Source organism: Cherax quadricarinatus, chromosome 10 (genome assembly GCF_038502225.1).
Source record: "Cherax quadricarinatus isolate ZL_2023a chromosome 10, ASM3850222v1, whole genome shotgun sequence".
Classification (NCBI taxonomy): Eukaryota; Metazoa; Arthropoda; class Malacostraca; order Decapoda; family Parastacidae; genus Cherax; species Cherax quadricarinatus.
Window position 1 is genome coordinate 4,159,325 of NC_091301.1, and position 26,325 is coordinate 4,185,649.

The window sequence follows — 26,325 nt, forward strand, 5'->3', positions numbered from 1 at the left end:
CAGCAAGCGTGTGTGAGGGTGTTAGGAGTGAATGGAGACGAATGGTTTTTGGGACCTGATGAGGTGTTGGAGTGTGAGCAGGGTAATATTTAGTGAAGGGAATCAGGGAAACCAGTTATTTTTATATAGCCGGACTTGAGTACTGGAAATGGGAAGTACAGTAACTGCACTTTAAAGGAGGGGTTTGGGATATTGGCAGTTTGGATAGATATGTTATATGTATATCTTTATATATGCTTCTAAACTGTTGTATCTGGGTGCCTCTGCAAAAACAGTGATTATGTATGAGTGAGGTGAAAGTGTTGAATAATGATGAAATTACGTATTTTCTTTTTGTGGATTTTTTTTTTTTTTTTTTTTTGGGGTCACCCTGCCTCGGTGAGAGACGGATGACTTGTTGAAGAAAAAAAAAACTCAGAGATATAAGGCCGCAAATTCAGTGCTTGTCGCTCTCCTGACAGCGACATGAAGCACTACTGCTTGCAGAAATGTTGCCATTACAGTGGACCCCCGCATAGCGACTTTAATCCGTGCAAGAGGGCTCATTGTTATGCGAAATGATCGGTATGCGAATGAATTTTCCCCATAAGAAATAATGGAAATCAAATTAATCCGTGCAAGACACCCAAAAGTATGAAAAAAAAAATTTTACCACATGAAATATACATTTTCCTACACACAAAGAGAAGGATACATGCACAATAGTAGAGTAGTACATGCACAATATATATTGTGCATGTACTACTCTACTAAATGAAGAATAAATGACACTTACCTTTATTGAAGATGCAGCAATGACTGATGAGACACTGTGTCCTGGGAGTGCCTTTTCCTCCTGAGTACTGTAGGTCCTGTTTGGCATTTTCTTCCAGAACAGGCCTTATCACACTGTGTATGCCACTACGATTCTTAAATCTCTCAAACCAACCTTTGCTGACTTTAAATTCACCAATATGAGCACTAGTTCCAGGCATTTTTCCCTGTTCACCTGGGTGTTAGTCGACTGGTGTGGGTTGCATCCTGGGAGACAAGATTAAGGACCCCAATGGAAATAAGTTAGTCTTCGATGACACTGACTTTTTTGGGTTATCCTGGGTGGCAAATCCTCTGGGGTTAATTGTTTCTTGGTATTCTCAATAAGCCACACCAACAACGGTGCTACAGCAGCAGCAGCAGCAGCTGACAGTGCTACAGCAGCAGCAGCAGCTGACAGTGCTACAGCAGCAGCAGCAGCTGACAGTGCTACAGCAGCAGCAGCAGCTGACAGTGCTACAGCAGCAGCAGACGATGCTACAGCAGCAGCAGACAGTACTACAGCAGCAGCTGACGGTGGTACAGCAGCAGCAGCAGCTGACAGTGCAGCAGCAGCAGCAGACAGTGCTACAGCAGCAGCAGCAGCTGACAGTGCTACAGCAGCAGCAGACGATGCTACAGCAGCAGCAGACGGTACTGCAGCAGCAGCTGACGGTGGTACAGCAGCAGCAGCAGCTGTACCACCAATATTAGCGATGGTTGATTGGGGTTTATTATACAACCTGGCCAGCTCGGAGACACGCACTCCACTTTCATACTTATCAATGATCTTTTTCTTCATCTCTATAGTAATTCTCACCCTTATTGCTGTAGGGTTGGCACTAGAAGCTTTCTTGGGGCCCATGGTCACTTATTTTGCAGATAAAATCACCAAAAACACTGTAATAATACGAAATGTTCCGATTGTATGCTTGGATGTTACCGCGGCGGCTGGCTGGTAAACAATGCCACCGGCGGCACATGTGAGGCTGGCTAAGGGCGCACATTGGACGCGTCTCGGACGAAGAGTGGTGAGCGGGTTTTTGAGCGGTATGCGAGGCAAAATTTTTGCTATAAAAGCGAGCGGTATGCAGATTGAACGTTATGTGATGCGTACGGTATGCGGGGGTCCACTGTATACCTTTTTTTTTTTTTTTTAATTTATATAATTTTTATCTTCTGATAATTACAGTTTGTAGTAGTTTTTGTGATTTCATAGCCATTCTTTGTTCTGACACTACAGCGGTCCCTCGATAATTGTCGGGCTCGATAGTCGTTCTTTTCGGAAATCGTCGCGTTATTTTCGTCCAAACATTGGCTCGCAAATGGTCGGTTGACTTGCTAATCATCGTTCATCCTGGACGCGTACTCACGGCTCTGAGCCGCCTCCGCCTCCCTTCCCAGCCAGTGTGCCATTGTTTACCAGTGAAGGACGGTCCCCTCACTTGTTCATACGAAATATTTCATAATATTCCATTGATTTTAGTGCTTGCAAGTGCTAAATAAGCTATCATGGCTCCAAAGAAAGCTCCTAGTGCCAAGCCTTTGGTAAAGAAGGTGAGAAATACGATTGAATTTAAGAAAAACATCATTGAACAATATGAAAGTGGTGTACGTGTGGCCGAACTGGCCAGGATGTATAACAAACCCCATACAACCATATCTTCCATTGTGGCAAAGAAAAAAGGAAATCAAGGAAGCTGTTGTTGCTTGGAGAAAATTGTGGCCAGATGAGCCTATGTCAGTTGTGAAATCTATTGTGGCATTGGGGAGTTCCATGAGGTTGGATGTGAGTTTGGAGGATGTGGAAGAGTTGGTGGAGGACCACAACAAAGAGCTATCCACTGAGGAGCTGCAAGAGCTTCAGCAGGAAGAGCAACAGATTGCAGCTCAGAATCTTGCTGCAGAGGAGGAAGAGAGATGGAAGAAGGTGCCTTCTTCAGAAATAAAGGAGATTTTTGAAATGTGGGGTAGGATGGAAAGATTTATGGAGAAACATCACCCTGAGAAGGATGTTGCAAGCCATATCGGCAACTTGTACAGTGACAGAGTCTTGGCCCATTTTAGGGAAGTTATAAAGAGACGCCAGAAACAGAGCTCTCTGGACACTTTTTTTGCGAGACAGAACTCCAGTGACTCAAAAGCTGGTCCTAGTGGCATTAAGAAACAGAAGAGAAGTATTTAACTCCAGAAAAGGACTTGGCACCTGAGGTGTTGGCAGAAGGGGATTCCCCTTCCAAACGGTAACTAATCCAATCTCTCTCCTCCTCCAGTCTTCCATACATTAAGAAGAATCGCCAATAAAGGTAAGTGTTATGCTGTTAATGTTTCATTCATCATGTCCCATTGTATTGTTTATGTGCTGCATCTATATTTCATGTAAAAAAAATTTTTTGTTTTAATACTTCTGGGTGTCAGGAATGGATTAATTGTATTTACATTATTTCTTATTGGGAAAATTTATTTGAAAATCGTCTATTTTGATAATTGTTGCACTTCCAGGAACGGATTAACAACGATAAATGAGGGACCACTGTATTAGGTACTGAAATAGTACTCAGATAGTCACAAACACAGTGATAAGTGAACATTTTCACCTACCTTTCTATTGTCTAGAAATATATACATAGTATTTATAGGTCCCAGCAATGTTTTGGACACGCAGGAGTATATTATAATAATAATAATAATAATAATAACGCATGAGCGTGTTTGATAGGAGTGAATGGAGACAAATGGTTTTTAATACTTGACGTGCTGTTGGAGTGTGAGCAAAGTAACATTTATGAAGGGGTTCAGGGAAACCGGCATGCCGGACTTGAGTCCTGGAGATGGGAAGTACAGTGCCTGCACTCTGAAGGAGGGGTGTTAATGTTGCAGTTTAAAAACTGTAGTGTAAAGCACCCTTCTGGCAAGACAGTGATTGGAGTGAATGATGGTGAAAGTTTTTCTTTTTCGGGCCACCCTGCCTTGGTGGGAATCGGCCAGTGTGATAATAAAAAAATAATAATAATAATAATAATAAGTTTCCTTGAAGCATGGTGTAAGATGAGTATCACTAAATTGCTGACAGTGCAGCTGTGGAGTGACATATGATGAGTGTGCACTGCCTTGGCTTTATTTGTTTTCACTGTTACACATAAACATGTCTGTCTGTCTATCTATCTATCTATCTGTCTGTCTAGCTCTCTGTCTCTGCTTATGTCTTTCTCTCTATCTGCTTGTCTCTCTTTCTGTCTCAGAGAGAGAGAGAGAGTGACTTGTGAAGCAACAGGTATTACAGACAGAGATGCAGAGTAGTCACGTCTGATTCCTGGACAAGTGAAAATGCGTATTACTTGCCAGTCATGCTTATTATGCATTATATCTCAATCACAGTATAGCACTTTCTCTGGATTTTTTGGGTTCTCCTAGGTAATTTACAGTATGTATAATTGTATTTATGTGTACCTGTGAGATAGAGACAGATAGACAGAGACAGAGAGATAGAGACTGAGACAGAAATAGATACAGACAGTCAGACAGATGCAGAAACAGCCAATCAGCCAGCCAGCCAGTTGGCCGGCCAGCCAGTTGGCCAGCCAGCCTGCCGAACACATATTATACATTTAAGAATTGTTTCATTTTACTTAGGGCATGGGTTATAGGACATTCTGGCAGGATGACACTACCAGTGGTACCAAAATTGAAAGGGTGTTGCACAAATGTTGCACGTAGATTATTGTCGAGATTTTTAATATTTCCTCATTCAATTTAAATTCAAATCCAAAGTTTTATTACTTTGCAAAGTTTACAATGTGTAACTGACATGTAATAAGGAGTCTGTTATCATGCATAGTTTACAATGTGTAATTTCAGTATTGATTTACAAGAGTAAAGAAAGCCATTGTCATGCTGAGGCATTTCGGGCAGACTAAACCTAATGATTTACAGACTACTTAATACTAGACATCATAGTTGGTTCAAATTGAACATTGATTTTTTATATATCAACAGAGGTAGTTACAGTAATATATTTTACAGACTACCTAATACTAGTCACACCCACCTCAAAGCCACTAAACTTTGGGTCAACATCACTTTCCTCTTAAAAGGGAAGTGTTAATATGACATGACATCAGTGAATCCCTGGTGTTTGCTGTGCTGTTTGCTCTAGCTGGCGCTCAGTTGAACTGGTGCTCAGTTGAACTGGTGCTCTCACAAGGTACTAAGTGGTCCCAGATTTTTGTAATACTGTGCACACCGAGTGTTAAGACCCATTCTATGCTGACCAGGCATCTTGGGCCAATTGTACCAATTTTGGAGGCAGGAAAAATGAAACTTAGATCTACGTGTGGAGAGCTAGCAGTAAGAACATAAATCTACGTTTGGACAGTTAAGGGGTTAAGCCAATTCCTTTGCTGCATTTAACTAAATTCTTAGATATTTTGCTAGTATGTCTTTCATTCTGTTGAGCACAAAAAAAAAAAAAATACTCATTCAAATATCAGAACTCCTCCCTGTAAAGTGCACAGAAGTTGATAGTTTGGTCAGCTTTACATAAAATTAAAAAGAATCCACTTGAAAAGCAGAGTCCAAAATAAGCACTGTAGATATCCAGGCACTAAAACATATCCTGTTCATTAATCACATGGGAAGTACAGTGCCTGCACTCTGAAGGAGGGGTGTTAATGTTGCAGTTTAAAAACTGTAGTGTAAGGCACCCTTCTGGCTAGACAGTGATGGTGTGAATGATGGTGAAAGTTTTTCTTTTTTGGGCCACCCTGCCTTGGTGAGAATCAGCCAGTGTGCTAAAAAAAAAAAAAAAAAAAAAAATCACATCCCCATGATTCCATTCATCATCACACAGAAAAATCAAAGATTTACCCTATTTCTTGGATAAAATATTACCAGGAATTATTGGTCATGGTTTATCACGTCCCAATAATTTACCAATCGCAACTTATCTGAGTGAGTTGTGCTCAAAATATGGTTCTACATGATGGACCCTGGCCACTGAAAGGGTTAAACATGAAAGACAAAAGTTGTTAGGCTATCTAATTGCCAGATATGGGGGATCGTGCAGCACATGGAATGGTGGAAACGCAATCCTCCCTCTGGAAAGGCATGTGTGTTTTGTATTAAAGACAAGAGATGCAAAGGGCAGTTAATATCAGATTGAGTTTTGGCTTATTCTGCTTGGGAAAGTGTGCTCTTTTAATCTAAGAAAAAAATGTTTGATATTTTGCCACACCCATACGATTTTAATTTTTGGGTATCCCACAGTTTCTAGGTTAAACGACTGTGAAAAGTGAAAATTAAGAATAAGTTCATTAAACTTTTCAGGTTTTAGATCATGTGAATATTTTTTCACGAAAGTATAAATTTATAGTACTTGTTTCTAATAAAATTATTTCCATTAAATGGAAATAGATGAGCTTGACAGTCACCATACTAGAATTTTCTTCTTAGAAGTCTGTTAAAGTAATGTTAATTAAAAATTACCTTTTTGTCAATGGCTTTCCACAATATTGCTTAATTTATAGGTATTAAAATTGTATGCTTGGGAGCCATCCTTTGAAGAACAAGTATTGGATGTGAGAGCCAAGGAAATAAAGGTGTTGAAAAAGGCTGCATACCTCAGTGCTGGTACATCTTTCATCTGGACCTGCACACCTTTTTTAGTGAGTTGATGTTCCTTGTTATACAGTTTTCTCTCTTAATTTTGTTATAATGATGTGTTGAGAAGAATGCTGGTTATGCATATTTTAGAAATGAAATATAATTTTAAGCAAGAATTATCATTGTCTATACACAACCTCTATATCTTAACTCTTTCGTATTCATCTAGTCCAGACAGGATACACTTATTTTTCTATTTAGATATGTACTTGTTATGGTAAATTAGCTTCATATTTATTTACTCCATGAGATATGTTGTTAGGATCATTTTCAAGATTTTTTTTGCAATTTATTTGACTTGTATATGGAGATACCTTAATGCCAGTGAATGACCCTTGAGTCAAGGAATTGAGGCTATATCCCATTCTTTCATCAAACCTGATTGCTTCCTGGTAGTATATAACACTTATGAGTTTAAGACTTCTTTGATTATAGTAATACATGATAGGACTTCAGGAGCAGTACTGCGTGAACTTTCATCAGAACTGTCTAATTTTCAAGGGACAAGGTAATTAAAACACCATAATCTATAGCCAAGCTTTTTAAATGAATTGAATACTGTTTTCATATCTCTCTGTATTACTGTACTAGTATTACATTAAAACTGCTTGATATACAAGATATATTATTGTAAGCTTATTATAGAATTATTAATCCTTTAACTGTATCTCATGCAAATTTATGCAGGGAATCACACAGGGCAGTCTTCAAGCTGGCACTGGACAAGCACCTAAAGTCGGTTCCTGACCAGCCGGGCTGTGGCTCGTTCGTTGGTTTGCGTGCAGCCAGCAGCAACAGCCTGGTTGATCAGGCTCTGATCCACCAGGAGGCCTGGTCACAGACTGGGCCGCGGGGGCGTTGACCCCCGGAACTCTCTCCAGGTAAACTCCAGGGGGCTGAGGTGAAAAGCCCCGTTCCACAAGGTACAGTACTTGCTCCCATCATGTTCCTCATCCTCATATCTGACATAGACAGAGATGCAAGCCACATCACTGTGTCTCCTCCTTTGCAGATGACACTTGAATTTGTATAACAGTGTCATCCATCAAAGACACTGTAAATCTTCAAGCAGCCGTCAACCAAATCAATCTAAATGGGCCGCAGAAATCAATATGAAGTTCATTGAAGACAAATTTCAATTACTTCACTATGGAAAACTCGAGGAAATTAAAACTGTATCAGAGTATAAAACAAATTCCAACCACACAATAGAGTGAAAAACTAATGTGAAGGATGTGGGAGTGATAATGTCGGAGAATCTCACTTTCAGAGATCACAATGATGTATCGACCACATCTGCTAGGAAAATGATAGGATGGATAATGAGAACCTTCAAAACTAGAGATGCTAAGCCCATGATGATTCTCTTCAAATCGCTTGTTCTCTCTAGACTGGAATATTGCTGTACACTAATGGCCCTTTTCAAGACAGGTAAAATTGAAGTCGTTGAGAATCTACAAAAAACTTTCACAGCATGTATAAGTACAATACAGAATCTAAATTACTGGGAATGGTTAAGTACCTTGATTTGTACTCCCTGGAATGCAGGCAAGAAAGATACATGATAATATACACTTGGAAACTCCTAGAGGGACTAGTCCCAAATCTGCACACAAAAATCAGTCCCTGTGAAAGCAAAGAGTTAGAAGGAGATGCAACATCCCTCAGGAAATTGCCCAGTCAACTATTTTAACTACCCTGTAAAGTGATCAGAAATTGACAATTTGGCCAATTTCACACAAATTTCCAAATATTTTAATTTCGAAATATTGTTTAGAATAAAATACGGGCATTCCTGGCACTAAAATAACATTTCCTCTATTCATTAGTTATGTTCCCAGGCTTTACATATGAATTCCATTTTGATTTTTTACTCAAACAAAGAATTTTTATTCACAAAAAATAGAGGATTTAATGTTATGCAGTATTGTAATAATTGTATAAATAATATCATCACTCATGAACACACATTAGACCCACCAGTTGACGTGCATTGGACGTGTGACATGATTTGTTTACTCTTGAACATCGGTAAAAATGAAACAATTCTGCTTCTTTGAGCTCAATTTTAAACTATTTTCAGTCATTAAATCAATCAGAATCTGTAATATATCTTCCATTCTGTTAAATGAGACCTAGAAATCAAGAATATAGCCATAAAAAACATACAAAAATACACTGCGAAGTCGCTGTTTTAAACCAAAAACACGGTTGCATTTTTTCCCCTCATGCACTTCGCGCTGCAGGATTTTTTTATATGGTTCAACTTATCACATAGATCCATTCTCTCTTATCTAGGCCCAGACTTACTTCTCACAGCTTTAGTGAGTGAGCTGAGCTCACAGCATAGTTTTAAGGCACTAATAGTGACATCAAAGCTGAAGTACTATGGCACAGTCAGCGAAAGAGTTAATTTTAATTTTTAAACCCACATTCTTTTTCTATCTATACGAGTTTCCTCAATCCATAACATTCCAGCTTGAGATTTTACCCAAGTGGTTCACTTAAATGAAATAAAATTTATCATGATTATTTGTTGTTGTACAAGTTTTCTTAAGGATTATTAATATTTATATTTTTGTATGTTATATATACCTGTACTAGATGAATGTTTTGGGAAGACTCGGTTATATTTTACTAGTCAGATAATACCGATAAATTGGAGTAAAGGATGCATATTTTGACATTATTTGTCTTCTCTCCAAGCTTGTCAGTGGAAGAGCTTGTACTGACTTTGTCTTGTTCATTAAAGGTGTAATGTTTTGTTGATTATTATTTATTAGATTTTTTCCAAATGTTGCTGCCAGCATTTTTCTTCTATTTAGTCTGAAAATAATTTTTTAGTATAGCAGTAAGTCTGACTGGGATAAATAGGAGGGCCCTGTTTGTTAAGTTCCTGACCCTGTGCAACAAGTGAAAAACACCAGTGGGTGGAAAAGAGCATTTCTTCATTATCGAATGTGTCTAAAATTCCTGATAACATGTTTATGCTTTCATATATTGAAGTGTTCAATACAGTTAGGCAATAATTACAAACAATAATTACTTTAAAATATGGTACTTGTCACACTTCCCTTACATAACTGTTGTGTGAAAATGGCAGGAAAGTGGTAAAAGCATTGAATGTAATGAACAGTGGCTCTGTAGAAAGTTAATGAAAATGTGGAACACCGAAAAGAGGGTGTCGAATGAGCAGGGCTCTCCTGTGGTACTTTTTCATAAATGATAGTTTTTAATTGACTACGTATATTTATGCTTTCACAGTCTCTCAAAATGAGTTTCAAAATTTTTTATTCTCACTCCCATTTATGATATTGCTGCCCATATCTTGGAGCTTACCATATTTTTTTTTTTTTTTTTAGCTGTACCTCTGTTTGTTCTGATTTTCTTGAAACTTTTTATATCTTTGTCCAGTTAGTCATGAAAATGCCAATTTTAGTTGACCCAGATGCAGTGATAGTCATGTATTGCTTAACACAACACACCTAAAGCCAATAATAACCCAACAAAAAGCCACAGTAAGAATAATCACTAAATCCCATCCCTGGCAACACCCCCCCCCCCCCCACTCTTCATAAATCTAAACTTACTCCCTGTTCAGTACATCCACACTTATTACTGTGCAATCTACATCTACAGGACCTTAAATTCCAATATTAACCTTGACCTAAAATGCTTTCTTGATAGTTGTGACAGAACCCACAGGCATAACACCAGACACAAACATCTCTATGACATTCCCCGTGTCCAACTAAACCATTACAAAAATTCAATGTATGTCAAAGGCCCTAAAATCTGGAATGCCCTCCCTGAAAACTCTAGAACTGCAGACACATTTATCACCTTCAAAACTACCATTAGAAAGCATCTTATCTCCCTGATACACCCCATCATCTAATTACATGAATACCACCTTGTGGTTCACACTTACACTCACCCATTTGACCATAAACACAGAAATATCAATCTTAATCTTAAAATAATGAATCCTAACTAGTCATAAGTTGGCCTGTGATACTCCAATAATGAAACTATGTATTGTGCGAAAACAAAAGCATTCACATTGCTAAACTCACAAACTAGTATTTAGTCACTTAGCCATAATACCAACTTACCTCATAATTTGTAATATTTTAACCCTTTGTCTGTCGCAACCCCCAATCCTGAGGTGTCTCCTGGTGTCGCAAAATTTAAAAAAAAAAAAAAATATTTTTTCTTGTGAAATGATAGAGAATCTTTTCCCGATTGTAATGACACCAAAAAAAACGAAATTTGATGGAAAACTGACGGAATTATGCTCTCGCGAAGTTAGCGACCTCGGCGCTGTTTACAAATCGGCGATTTTGCCCACTTTGAGCACTATTTTCGGTTAATTCCATTGTTCCTGTCGCCCAAACTCATAGCTATTTCTTTAGAACTCCATTTTTTCTATCGATTGAGTACAAGAAACTGCCCATTTACCGATTTCAACTACCTAATAATGTGGTCAGAAATTTGCAATTTGGCCAATTTCACGAAAACTAAAAAATATGACAATTTCAAAATAAGGTCCAGAATGAACAATGCAGACATTCCTGGCTCTAAAATTACATTTTCTTTGCTCATCAGTCATGTCTCCAGGCCCCTCTGATATTACTCTTGCTTTCTATTTTGAATTTTTATTCAAACAAAAAATAGAAGACTTACTATTATGCAGACTACTGCAATACTGTAATAATTGTATAAATAACATCAACCCATTCATGACTGCATATTAGAATGGCTAGTTGGACATTTATTGGACAATGGCATCATTTGTTTACTTTTGAACATTGGCAAAAATCAAACATTTCCCCTACTTTGAGCTCCATTTCTAGGTTCTTTTTATAGGAAAATCAATCAAAATCACCTTTATTTCTATAATATGTTTTCCATTCTATCAAATGAGACCATGAAAATGAGAATACAACCATAAATACTATATGAAAATAGACCACAAAGTCGGCATTTTAATTAAAAAAAACGGTCGGAGTTTTTTTTTTCTCATTATGCACTGCGTGCTCCAGGATTTTTTTTTATATGGTGCACACTGGCCACACAGACCCATTCTCTCACATGTGGGCCTACCAGCTTTCTCCTGCTTGATTTGAAGCCGCTAGAATTTATGAGTATATATATGTCAAACACGGTACCTCGTAAGACGTATATATACGGCCGCGACAGTCAAAGGGTTAAAGTTAAGAATTAATCTAAGTCTGCCCGAAATGCCTAGCCATGCTAGGTGTTCTAGTGGCCCCCTCTGTAATTAGTATTTTAAAACATGTAAACCACACAATATCCAAATTCTGTAAACTCAGCATTGTAATCCTTATAGAGAATAAACTTGATTGATTGATTGCAGATGATACCGAAATACTCTTAAGAATGTAATTTGCTCCAGTAGAAGACAAAGAAAAACTTCAGTTGAATATCAGTAAAGCCTTCCAATGGGCAAATGAAAGTAACATTATGTTCGATTTTACTATTTGCAAAGCAGTTTTTCTACACCTGCATTAACTTTTATAAAAATTTATGTACAGTATGAAAGTGCTTCTGTTAATAATTCTGTATTATATATCCATTTTGCAGGTGACACTGGTTATGTTTACGACCTATGTATTGTCAGACTCGAACAATATTCTGACTGCACAGATGATTTTCACTTCTCTTTCACTGTTAAATATTCTACGAATGCCCATGACTATGTTGCCATTTCTTATAGTGGCAGCAGTGCAGGTATTCTTATTCATAGTTTTCAGGCTAGTTACAAGAATAAAAGTGCATTCTGTATATACGCATATCAAACAATGTTTGGTACATGTTCTTGATTAAGCTTTATCTTTTGTTCAAGTTCTTGTCAATATGTGGTAGGTATTGTTGTCTGTATAGCTCATGTCTGCTAGTCATTTTTTTAAATATTATTAATATGCCATTAATAGCTGCTTTAGTAACTAGCAAATGCCTCTCTGCAAAACTGTACAATATTCAGTGCCCATCTCCCACTGAAATAGGGCACCCCAAAAAACAAAGAAATACATTCACCATCACTCAGTAGTTGTTGTGCTAGAAGTGTGCTGAGATCACAGTTGAAATGATTCTCCAAACTGTAACATCCTCACCCGTCCATAGTGCAGGAACTGCCCTTTCCACCTCTAAGATTCAAGTCCAGCTAACCAGTTTCCCTGAATCTCCTCATAAGATCTAGTACCTTGCTCACACTCGACTAACATTTTTTTTTTTTAACATGTCAGCCATCTCCCACCTACTATCTGACATCCTCACACAAACCTGCTGAATGATCAAGCACCTAAAACTCAGCTTCTTTTACTCCACTACCCTCCATCCTAGATTTATACACATATTCATTATCCTATCCTTCTTCATATTCTCTACATGCCCTAACCACCTCAGCATCATCTCAGCCCTCTGAATTATGCCCTTGGTGACTCTATATTGCCTTTTAATTTCGATGCTCTGAGTTCTCCGCATGATATTCACATCACACACGTCTCTCAAACATGATATCTCTACTGCCTCTTACCACCTCCTCACTGTAGCATTCACACTCGTGTAAAAGTGTTCTTATCACTATACTCTAGTACATTCCATTTTTTACTTTCATAGATGAACTTTCCACAGATGCCTCGACACACCATCTACCTTCTTTTATTCCTTTCATCTGTTCTGTGGTTCATAGACCCATTTGCTGGCATATCCACTCCCAAATGTCTAAATACATCCACTTCCTCCATACTCCCTCCAATCTGATTTACATTATCATTGACTAGACTTTTTGTTTCACCTTGTCACATTTCTCTTTTATATGTTCACTTTCAACTTTTTTTTTTTTTTTAAACAAACTGACCATATCCCACCATGGTAGGGTGACCTAAAAAGAAAAACAAAGTTTCTCTTTTTAAATTTAGTCACTTCTTAAGACATGTAAGGCTTATGAAGGAAGAATTCTGCTCCACTTCCCCAAGGAGATAAGAGGAAATAGACAAGAACTAGAAAAGAAATATGTAGAAGAAAACCCAGGGGGAGGGGTGTATATATACGCTTGTACATGTATGTGTAGCGTGACCCAAGTGTAAGTAGAAGTAACAAGACGTACCTGAAATCTTGCATGTTTATGAGACAGAAAAAAGACACCAGCAATCCTACCATGTAAAACAATTACAGGTTTCTGTTACACACTCACTTGGCAGGATGGTAGTACCTCCCTGGGTGGTTGCTATCTACCATCTTTGTACCTTTTTTTTTTTTTTAACAAGTCAGCCGTCTCCCATCAAGGCAGGGTGACCCAAAAAGAAAGAAAATCCCCAAAAAGAAAGAAAATCCCCAAAAAGAAAATACTTTCATCATCATTCAACACTTTCACCTCACTCACACATAATCATTGTTTTTGCAGAGGTGCTCAGAACACAACAGTTTAGAAGCATATATGTAAAAAGATACACAACATATCCCTCCAAATGGCTAATATCCTGAACCCCTCCTTTAGAGTGCAGACATTGTACTTCCCATTTCCAGGACTAAGTCCTGCTATATAAAAATAACCGGTTTTCCTGAATCCCTTCACTAAATATTACCCTGCCCACACTCCAACAGATCGTCAGGTCCCAAATACCATTCGTCTCCATTCGCTCCTATCGAACACGCTCGTGCATGCCTGCTGGAAGTCCAAGCCCCTCACCCACAAAACCTCCCTTGCCCCTTCCTTCCTACCTTTTCGAGGGCGACCCTTACCCCGCCTTCCTTCCCCTACAGATTTATACGCTCTCCATGTCATTCTACTTTGATCCATTCTCTCTAAATGATCAAACCACCTCAACAACCCCTCTTGAGCCCTCTGACTAATACTTTTATTAACTCCACACCTTCTAATTTCAACACTCCGAATTTTCTGCATAATATTTACACCACATATTGCCTTTAGACAGGACATCTCCACTGCCTCCAACCGCCTCCTCGCTGCTGCATTCACAACCCAAGCTTCACACCCATATAAGAGTGTTGATACTACTATACTTTCTTACATTCCCTTTTTTGCCTCTCTAGATAACTTTTCTTTATCTAAATCATTTGATACCCTCATCACCTCACTCATTTCTATGTTCACTTTCAACTCTCTATCTTTACACACACTCCCAAACTCATCCACTAACCTTAGCAATTTTTCTTTAGAATCTTCCATAAGCACAGTATCATCAGCAAAAATCAACTGTGTCAATTCCCGTTTTGTATTTGATTCCCCATAAATTAATCCCACCCCTCTCCCGAACACCCTAGAATTTACTTCTTTTACAGCCCCATCTATAAATATATTAAACAACCATGGTGACATTACACATCCCTGTCTAAGACCTACTTTTACTGGGAAGTAGTCTCCCTCTCTTCTACACACCCTAACCTGAGCCTCACTATCCTCATAAAAACTCTTCACAGCATTTAGTAACTTACCACCTATTCCATATACATACTTGCAACATCTGCCACATTGCTCCCCTATCCACTCTATCCTATGCCTTTTCTAAATTCATAACTGCAATAAAAACTTCCCTACCTTTATCTAAATACTGTTCACATATATACTTCAATGTAAACACTTGATCTACACATCCCCTACCCACTCTGAAACCTCCTTGCTCATCCGCAATCCTACATTCTGTCTTACCTCTAATTCTTTCAATTATAACCCTACCGTACACTTTTCCTGGTATACTCAGTAAACTTATTCCTCTATAATTTTTACAATCTCTTTTGTCCCCCTTCCCTTTATATAAAGGGACTATACATGCTCTCTGCCAATCATCAGACCCCTTCCCCTCTTTTATATGTTTATTAAACAAAAATACCAACCACTCCAACACTGTATCCCCCCTGCTTTTAACATTTTTGTCATGATCCCGTCAGTTCCAGCTGCTTTACCCCCTTTCATTCTACGTAATGCCTCACGCACCTCCCCCACACTCGCATCCTGTTCTTTTTCACTCCTAAAAGATGGTATACCTCCCTGGCCAGTGCATGAAATTACCGCTTCCCTTTCTTCGTCGACATTTAAAAGTTCCTCAAAATATTCTTGCCATCTACCCAAAACCTCCATCTCCCCATATACTAACTCCCATACTCTGTTTTTAACTGACAAATCCATTCGTTCTCTAGGCTTTCTTAACCCTTTGACTGTCGAAGGGCCCAATCCTGAAGTTGCTCCTGGTGTCGCAAAATATTCGAAAAAAAAAAAAATTATTTTTTCTTATGAAATGATAGAGAATCTTTCCCCGATTGTAAAGACACCAAAAAAACGAAATTTGATGGAAAACTGACGGAATTACGCTCTCGCGAAGTTAGCGACTTCGGCGATATTTAAAAATCGGCAATTTCGCCCACTTTGAGCCCTATTTTCGGCTAATTCCGTTATTCCAGTCAACCAAACTCATAACTATTTCTTCAGAACTCTATTTTTTCTATCGATTGAGCACAAGAAACTGCCCATTTACCGATTTCAACTACCCAATAACATGGTCAGAAATTTGCAATTTGGCCAATTTCACGAAAATTAAAAAATACGACAATTTCAAAATAAGGTCCAGAATGAACAATGCAGACATTCCTGGCTCTAAAATAAGATTTTCTTTGTTCATCAGTCATGTCTCCAGGTCCCTGTGATATTACTCTTGCTTTTTATTTTGAAATTTTATTCAAACAAAAAATAGAAGATTTACTGTTATGCAGACTACTGCAATACTGTAATAATTGTAAAAATTACATCAACCCATTCATGACTGTGTATTAGAATGGCTATTTGGACATTTATTGGACAATGACATCATTTGTTTACTTTTGAACATCGGCAAAAATCAAACATTTCCTGTACTTTGTGCTCCATTTCCAGGTTCTTTTTATGGTAAAATTAATCAAAATCACCTCCATTTCTATAATATAGTTTCCATTCTATCAAATGAGACCATGAAAACGAGAATACAACCACAAATACTATACGAAAATAGACCACAAAGTCGGCATTTTAATTAAAAAAAACGGTCGGAGTTTTTTTTTTCTCATTATGCACTGCGTGCTCCAGGATTTTTTTTATGTGGTGCACACTGACCACACAGACCCATTCTCTCACATGTGGGCCTTCTAGCTTTCTCCTGCCTGATTTGAAGCCGCTAGAATTTATGAGTATATATACGTCAAACACGGTACCTTACAAACGTATATATACGGCCGCGACAGTCAAAGGGTTAAATTGTTTAACTTGCTGCAAAATTTTTTGTTATTTTCATTAAAATTTCTTGATAGTGCCTCTCCTACTCTATCATCTGCTTGATGGATTTATGAAGGATGAGGTTAATCATAGAATTGATGAGGGAAAAAAGGTGAGCGGTGCGTTGAGGTATATGTGGAGTCAAAAAACGTTATCTATGGAGGCAAAGAAGGGAATGTATGAAAGTATAGTGGTACCAACACTCTTATATGGGTGTGAAGCTTGGGTGGTAAATGCAGCAGCGAGGAGACGGTTGGAGGCAGTGGAGATGTCCTGTTTAAGGGCAATGTGTGGTGTAAATATTATGCAGAAAATTCGGAGTGTGGAAATTAGGAGAAGGTGTGGAGTTAATAAAAGTATTAGTCAGAGGGCAGAAGAGGGGCTGTTGAGGTGGTTTGGTCATTTAGAGAGAATGGATCAAAGAATGACATGGAAAGCATATAAATCTATAGGGGAAGGAAGGCGGGGTAGGGGTCGTCCTCGAAAGGGTTGGAGAGAGGGGGTAAAGGAGGTTTTGTGGGCGAAGGGCTTGGACTTCCAGCAAGCGTGCATGAGCGTGTTAGATAGGAGTGAATGGAGACGAATGGTACTTGGGACCTGACGATCTGTTGGAGTGTGAGCAGGGTAATATTTAGTGAAGGGATTCAGGGAAACCGGTTATTTTCATACAGTCGGACTTGAGTCCTGGAAATGGGAAGTACAATGCCTGCACTTTAAAGGAGGGGTTTGGGATATTGGCAGTTTGGAGGGATATGTTGTTATATGTATATGCTTCTAAACTGTTGTATTCTGAGCACCTCTGCAAAAACAGTGATAATGTGAGAGTGTGGTGAAAGTGTTGAATGATGATGAAAGTATTTTCTTTTTGGGGATTTTCTTTCTTTTTTTGGATCACCCTGCCTCGGTGGGAGACGGCCGACTTTTTGAAAAAAAAAAAAAATACTCTACTCTTCTTATAACACTTCTGCTTCGTAAAAACCTCTCATAAGCTAAGAACCCCACCCAAGGACTATCACCGTGATAACTCAAATTTTGTATCGGATATAATAGCTTTTAATTCCCCTCCTCTTTCCAATACCCTAGCATTCACTTCTTTTACAACCCATCTATAAATATGTTAAACACCTATAGTGACATCACACATCCCTGTGTAAGTCTGTAAGTCTTACTGTGACAGAGACGTGGTCCTCTCTCTCTCTCTCCTACACACTAACCAGTCTCACTCTGCATTAAAAATCTTAACTGCTGTTAGTAACCTACTGCCAATTCCATACATTTGCAACATAAAATAAGGTAAGAAAATATTTTGTTTTGTTCACACAAAATCACAATAACATAATTGCAAACAAATCACAGAACTGGTGGGACTTGAACCCATGAGAGAAGTGTGGGTTTTATGACTCATCTGCTGCAAGTTCACTTCCTACCCATTCTGTAAGGTTATCTTTTTTTTTTTTTTTTTTTTTTTTTTTTTAGCCAGGAGTATTAGCTGCCCAAGATAACCCAATAAAGTCTGTGTATTATTGGGGAAATGTTTGTCTTAGACAAAGACAAAATTTATTTCTTTGCAAAGGTTAACATGTGTGTTTACATATTATACGTGTTGTTAGATATAAAAAAAGCCACTAACATGATGGGGCATTAATTGGGGTTCTTTAATTTTATCCCCCAGGGTATGACCCACAACAGTTGACTAACACCCAGGTACCTACTGAATACTTGCTGAACCAGGTGTAAAGAAGCATGCCAGATGCTCCACCTGTGCCAGGATCAGTCCCAGTCCCTCAGTGTGAGAGCTGAGGATGCTGTCATCTGAGCCACAAGCACCCACATCATGTCTTTATATTATCATATGCCATTTCTAAATCCATAAATGCAACAAATAAGTTTTCATCATTACCTAGGTACTGCTTACTTATGTGCTTCAATGTAAATACTTGGTCTACACATCCTCTACTCTTCCTAAATCCTCCTTGCTCCTCTGCAATCCTACCTTCTGTCTTATCTCAGACCATTTCAATAATAATTTTGTCGAACTTTACCTGCTATAATGAGTAGGCTTATCCCCCTATAGTTCTTACATTTTCAATAAAGATAAGAGATAAGAATTCATTCGGATTTTTAACCCCGGAGGGTTAGCCACCCAGGATAACCCAAGAAAGTCAGTGCGTCATCGAGGACTGTCTAACTTATTTCCATTGGGGTCCTCAATCTTGTCCCCCAGGATGCGACCCACACCAGTCGACTAACACCCAGGTACCTATTTACTGCTAGGTGAACAGGACAACAGGTGTAAGGAAACGTGTCGAAATGTTTCCACCCGCCGGGAATCGAACCCGGGCCCTCCGTGTGTGAAGCGGGAGCTTTAGCCACCAGGCCACCGGGCCTTGTGCAAAGGAACTATGCATACTCTCTGCCAGTCTTTAATACATTTCCTTCTTTCATCATATATTGAACAAAAAACCATCCACTGTACCCTCACTTGTTTTTAACCCTTTGACTGTCACAAGCCCCTTTCTGAAGCTGTCATTCTTTGTCGCAAAATTTTTTGGAAAAAAAAATTTTTTCTTATGAAATGACAGAGAATCTTTTCCCAATGGTAATGACACCAAAAGTACGAAATTTGGTCGAAAACTCAGGGAATTACGCTCCCGCGAAGTTACCGGTCTCGGCGACATATATGTATCGGCGATTTCACCAACTTTGAGCCCTGTATTTGGCAAATTCCATTGTTCCAGTTGACCAAACTCATAGCTATTTCTTTAGAACTCCATTTTTTTCTATCAATTGAGTACAAAAAACCACCCATTTACCAATTTGAACTACCCAATAAAGTGGTCAGAAATTGGCAATTTGGCCAATTTCATGCAAATTAAAAAAGATGCCAATTTCAAAATAGGGTCCAGAATAAAAAATGTAGACATTCTTGGCAAAAAAATAACATATCCTCTGTTCATTAGTCATGTCTCTAGGCCCCTCTTATATTACTATTGCTTTCTGTTTTGATTTTTTATTCATACAAAAAATACAAAATTTACTGTTATGCAGACTACTGCATTATTGTAAAAATGGTATAAATAATATCAGTGCATTAGTGAAAGAATATTAGACTCCCCAGTTGATGTGTATTGGACGTGTGGTGTGATTTGCTTACTCTTGAACATGGGTAAAAATCTAACATTTCTGCTACTTGGAGCTCAATTTCAAGGTTGTTTTCATTGTGAAACTAATCAAAATCATCTCTATTTCTGCAATATGTTTTCCATTTTATCATACGAGACCATGAAAACGAGAATACAATGATAAATACTATACGAAAATACACCTCAAAGTTGGCGTTTTAATCCAATAAAACGTTCAGTTTTTTTTTCTCATTATGCACTGCGTGCTGCAGGATTTTTTTTATGTGGTGCACACTGACCACACAGACCCATTCTCTCACATGTGGGCCTACCAGCTTTCTCCTGCTTGATTTGAAGCCGCTAGAATTATTGAGTATATATATGTCTGAAACACTGGCTCGTAAGACATATATATACAACCACAGCAGTCAAAGGGTTAATTTTTTTTTTTTTTTTTTTTTTCAACAAGTCGGCCGTTTCCCACCGAGGCAGGGTTAATATCTGTCTTAATCCCATCTATCCCAGCCACTTTACCCACTTCCATACTTATTCTACCCACATCCTCAGGTTCTTCCTCACTCGTATACAATGTTATCCCTCCCTGACCCACACATGAAATCACCACCTTCTCTTCGTCAGTAATATTGAACATTCTTCAAAATATCCTTTCCATTTTTCATGTTTCTCAGTCTCTCCTCTTTCATTTTTAACTAAATCTATTTACTCTCCAGGCTTCTTCACCTTATTGATCTTTCTCTCTTATAAACAATTTCTTATTTTCAACAAAATTTGCTCATACAGGCTCTCCCATTCTCTCATTAGTTCTCATTAAGTATTCCCCCACAACTCTTTTTAGCCTGTTCCTTTCCATATACTCTTCCTTCCATCTGTTACTATTACATTGCCATAAACCTCTCATATGCAAGTTTTTTTTTGCTCTTACCGTCTTCTTTTCCTCATCATTCCATCATTTGTTTCTCCTACCCCCTGCACCCACCTTCTCATACTCACAAATCTTTGCTGTGCACTAGCAATGCATTCCTAAATTTACCCAATACCTCCTTGAATATGAAATATTATTAAATTTTAAAAACTTAAAAACATGATGTAATTTACAAATTTAATAGTAACCTAAGGAGTTGCATATAAAAATATTGGGGGAAATACCTGGAGCCCACATTGTTTTGTTTGAATTCATTAAGTTAGAATTTTTTAATTCAATTGGCAGACTGTTCTCTAATTTTGGTTCTTATTTGCATTGATTTTCTGTTGAGATTCAAGTGAATGTGAGTAATATCAAAAAGGTATTATTTTTAGGTGTGATGCCCATGGGTTCCTTTACAGTTTTTCAGGAAGTGTTTTAGGTCAGCATCATTACAGTGTATGTTTTACAAATGTAGAGCAGCAGTGTTAAGTATTAATATTTAGTATGTTCAGGGATTTGAAATAGTACATAGTGCATTGACTGTAATTTGAATTTGTGGTAGTTGTGATAACTGCCTTGTGTTGTGGGATGATTGGTTCAAGTTAGATAGCTAAGGTACAACCCCCAGGCACAAATTCTGTAGGTGAAGTATGAATAAATGAGAGAAGTAATGTTAGCAGTGTAGATTGGATAACATAATAGTGAATTTTGGAGATGAATGGGACATGATGAGCTGTTGGAGCGTGAGCAGGGTAATATTTTGTGAAGGAACTCAGGGAAACCAGTTAGAACTTGAGTCCTGGAGGTGGGAAGTACAGTGACTGCACTCTAAAGGAGGGGTTTGAGATATTTACTGTTTAGAGTGACATCCAGACTGTCTTACCTGCGCACCTCTGGCAAGACAATGATAGTGTAAATGATTGTGAAAGTGTTTCTTTTTCGGGTAAAAATGTCTCAGTGGGAGATGGCCAGCATGTTAAAAAAAAAAAGTGTACAATTTTTGATACTTTTCTATATGAACTATATATAATTAATTTTTTTACTTGTGAGCTGGCTTATAAACTTACCCTTATCTTTTTTTGTTTACCTACAGATTCATTAAGTTTGATATCTGTGGAAATAGTGCATTTCCTAAAGTTATATACAGTAGAAAGTTTTTTCTGTATTTGTGAGTTTATTTATCATCATCCAAGTATAGATCATTTTTAATGCATCATTAAATACAGTGGTACCTTGATATTTGAACTTAATCCATTCCAGGAGATTGTTCGAATAGTGAGTTGTACGGATATTGAATAAATTTTTCCCATATGAAAAATGTAAGTTAGATTAACCCGTTTTTCGTTAATCCACACTTACAAAAGTTTTTCCATTTCTTCAGTTATCTGTGACCTTTTCACGGCAAGAATTTTTACTCCTTTCACCACATCAGCTCCTTTATTGCCTCTTTATTTTTCAATATGGACGATATGGTGGATTTTACCATATCATATTGAGTGGCCAGGTCCAACACATGTGTTCCACTTTCCCACTTCACAGTGAGTTCTTTTTTTTACTTTAATTGTTGGTCTCACTGCTTTCCTTTAAGGCTTGTTTGGATCACTGCTCATTTTTGGGGCCATGACTACTTATTTTCAATGAAAATATTTGAAAAACACCACAGAATAACAATGAAATACCAAAAAGTTTCATGGAGCTTGTGTGAACAATGCTCAGTGAAGGAAAGCTGACAAGAGACTGAGCACGTGATGCTTTTTTTTTTTTTTTTTTTGCCAGACTTCATCCAGATTGACCGTTTTGTTTAGGTCGAACATTAGGGCAGCGTTCAAATGCCAAGTCAAATTTTTCTCAAAAAAAAAAAAAAAAAAGTTGGGCGAATGTTAAGTTGTACGAATATAGGGACATACAAATATTGAGGTTCCACTGTACAATGTTTAAAGTCAGGAGTCAGAATATAAGCTGTGCATTATGTCATCAGCAGAGAATACTGGGTTAAGATATTGGGTGGTAATCAGTAAGTTATTGATATATTGGAGGAGGATAAGGTTCCAGAATGGTACAATGGGAGACGCCTAATCAGATAGTTGAGGAAGCATTGAAGTTCTGTTCGATTGTGGGCTGTTGTTCGATAGTTAAGTAGAATTTGAAGCAGTGTGTGTCCTCTTAAGTATTTTTTGTTTTTGCACTGTAATTTCTGCTTAAATGTGTTAAGTGCATTTGCTGATTCTCTTTTGCAGGGATGGATTACATGTACAGCCTCTCCTCACTTAACGATGGAGTTTCATTCCTAAGACTACGTCAGTAAACAAATTCATCGCTAAGTGAGGAGCATACTATAATGGTATTGGGTTTGTGTCAAACATCTTTGATATTGTTGTAATGTCATCTTTCCATCATTTATAACATTTCTGATGTATTTTTAAATGTTTATACAGTAGTGTTCTGTATACAGCCTCTCCTCACTTATACACAAATAACCCGCACATGAAAGAGAGGAGCCTACGACGACGTTTCGGTCCGACTTGGACCATTTAATACAATGGTCCAAGTCGGACCGAAACGTCGTCGCAGGCTTCTCTCTTTTATGTGCGGGTTATTTGTGAATCGTTCCAGTCACAGTATTGTGCCTTTTTTTGTTATTCTCCTCACTTAGGTACGTGCTTGTTTACCAAAGCCTTGGACTTATGACGGGCTCTCTGACCAGTATTCATACCTAAATAGTGTATATTAGAACTGATTTCCTCTATTCTGCTTATTTCAGTATACAGTACACTACTGTATAAACATATATATATTCTTTTCTTTCAATGTGCCAGCCGTATCTCACTGAGGTGGGGTGGCTCAAAAGGAAAAACGAAAGTTTTGCCTTTTAAATTTAGTAATATATACAGGAGAAGGGGTTACTAGCCCCTTGCTCCTGGCATTTTAGTCGCCTCTTACAACATGCATGGCTTACGGAGGAAGAATTCTGTTCCACTTCCCCATGGAGATAAGAGGAAATAAACAAGAAGAAGAACTAGAAAGAAAATAGAAGAAAACTCAGAGGGGTGTGTATATATATGCTTGTACATGTATGTGTAGTGTGACCTTAATGTAAGTAGAAGTAAAAAGACGTACCTGAAACCTTGCATGTTTTTGAGAGAAAAAAAAGACTCCAGCAATCTTGCCATCATGTAAAACAATTATAGGTTTGTGCTTCACAGTTACATGGAGATATACCCAGGTAATTACATAACATAATCATTATTCTTTGAGGATTTGTTTTTAGTGCTTAATTATGCCTGTGACAACACAGTGTTTTTTGTATGTGGATAAATGTATTTGTGGGTTTCTCTTTTCATCTTCTCTTTTATCTCCCTTTTAGTAATGGATCAAGTGTTGTTCATGGTTCATTATGTGAGTGAAACTTTGACCAATACTATGATTCATGCTCCTCAACTCTGAGTCTTAGTACAAGAATGAAGATACTCATTATAATTTCTTTTCAACAGGTATCTCTGGCCACTTTTGCAACCTATATTAATTTGTCTGAAGAAAATATTTTGGATGCAAAAACAGCATTTGTCTCCCTGTCTTTGTTTAATATTCTACGGTTCCCGATCTCTATGTTACCTATGCTTATCTCCAGTATGGTACAGGTAAATAAATTCAGCAAGTTTATGGCATATAGATATGCTTCAGCAATGACACAGCAACCACTAATATTGACATATAAGCAAAGCTCCCTGTTTGGTCAAGTATGGGGATTCACAGCTAACCCACAATTTGAAGAGGAAATTTTACGCAATTGTGAATTGTTCCAGCCATAGTATTGTGAGTTTTATAATTCAAATATTGGGATAATTATTGTATATTTCTTCAGGGAATTTACAACATTGTAGTGATTTTTTTCTAGTATCATATCAAAGCTGTACTCATACAGTAAATGTTAACACTGAGGTATCATTTAGAATTCTTAAGTAATGTTGTTGCTTTAGTTCATGTCATAATATGGTATAATACATGAATATTCTGAAACCTTGCCCTCTATAGATGACCATTTTTCCCTATGTTCCTTTAACTGCATTTACCTTTATCTTGCCACCTTTCCTCTTAATTTCACTATCCTTCATTGAGGAAGTAAGTATACCATTAGAAATTCTTTGTACTTTTGTCCTATTTCTTAGATACCTCTAGGAGGAATATGCTATTTATTAGATGCCTTAGGAGAAAGTTATTATTTATTAGGTATTCTCCCCAGGAGGGAGGTAAGTAATGTACTATTCCTTACAGTGCTCATTGTTTTTTCACTTTGTTTTCAAACCACTACACTAAGAATTCCCTTTTTGTGCTGATTTCCGTCATATAATATTTGTTATTGTTTATAAGGTAAAAGCTTCATATAATTGAGCAGTGTAGTGTCTCTCCTTTTTTTTTTTTAAAGGGGAATAAAGCCTTGCACAGACCTGATAGCTGGAGCAGTAATCAGCAGAACTGCTATACATCAAACTGAATAAACATGTTCCCTAACATGAGATACAGGCAGGCTCCAACTTACAGAGCTTCACTTTACAGTGTTTCACTAATACAGAACCTAACCTGCTGTATAAAGCAGAGCCCTCCTGTAATGTACTGGATAATCTTGGTTAAAAGTGCACCTTTATTAACATTTTGGAATGCTACTTTTGGAATGTATTATCCTCAAGGTGCCTTGATGAAGGTGAAGGGCTTGTGATTCAGAACACCTGACCCTCTCTCTCTCTCTCTCTCTTGGATTGAACCTGGTTACCTCCCATTCCCCTGGTGCTGTATGATTCCTGTGGGTTTAGTGTTTCCCCACGATTATAATAGTGACTGTTATGCTCTCACTAAAATGTAGTACAGTGGAACCTCAAATTTCTAACGTATCGCTTATTGAACTCTTCGAAAATAGAACCCTTTTTTCGAACCAACTTTGTCCCTATTATCGAACTCGCCCCTATTTTCGAACCACTGGGTACCAGACCTGTCCGGCAGCCCACTCTGTCTGCGTCCCCATGCAGGTGCCGTGAGCCAGTCTGGTTTTGTTGATGCTTGAGTGAACACTAGCCTGTGCTCTCATTCAAACATTTTATGATTATTTCATTGTGTTTAGTGCTTGTGGGACTGTGAAATAAGCTACAATAGGCCCAAAGAAACTTGCTAGTGGTGCCCCTGTGGTAAAGAAAGTGAGAAACACCGTAGATGTGAAGAAGGAAATAATACAGAAGTGGAATAATGTCCAAATGTTTGTGGAGAAGTACCACCCTGAGCAAGCTGAAACAAGCCATCTTTGCAACAAGTTCAATGACAGAACCATGTCCCATTTTAGGGAAATCTTAAAGAGGCACCAGAAACAGAGAACTGTGGACAGTTATTTTGTGAGACAGGGGTTCAGTGACTCTCAAGCTGGTCCTAGTGGCATAAGAAGACAGAAGGGAAGTAACCCCAGAGAGGGCTTTGATACCTAAAGTCCTCATGGAGGGGGATTCTCCTTCCAAACACTAACCCTAACTCCCTCTCTCCACCTCCCTATCTTC

General features: G+C 38.0%; 1 protein-coding gene across 7 annotated transcripts in view; it reads left to right on the forward strand.

Annotated features, from left to right (window-relative positions):
* LOC128687865 (multidrug resistance-associated protein 1) overlaps positions 1-26,325 on the forward strand; it is a 314,708-nt gene that overhangs the window by 104,498 nt on the left and 183,885 nt on the right. For 2 of the 7 annotated variants that reach the window (XM_070083523.1, XM_070083524.1), the window contains exons 11-13: positions 6,318-6,455; positions 12,061-12,207; positions 24,280-24,426. In XM_070083523.1, coding sequence (XP_069939624.1) covers positions 6,318-6,455; positions 12,061-12,207; positions 24,280-24,426 — 432 coding nt within the window. The remainder of the gene's footprint in view (positions 1-6,317; positions 6,456-12,060; positions 12,208-24,279; positions 24,427-26,325) is intronic. The other 5 variants (XM_070083525.1, XM_070083529.1, XM_070083526.1 and 2 more) reach the window with 3 other exon arrangements.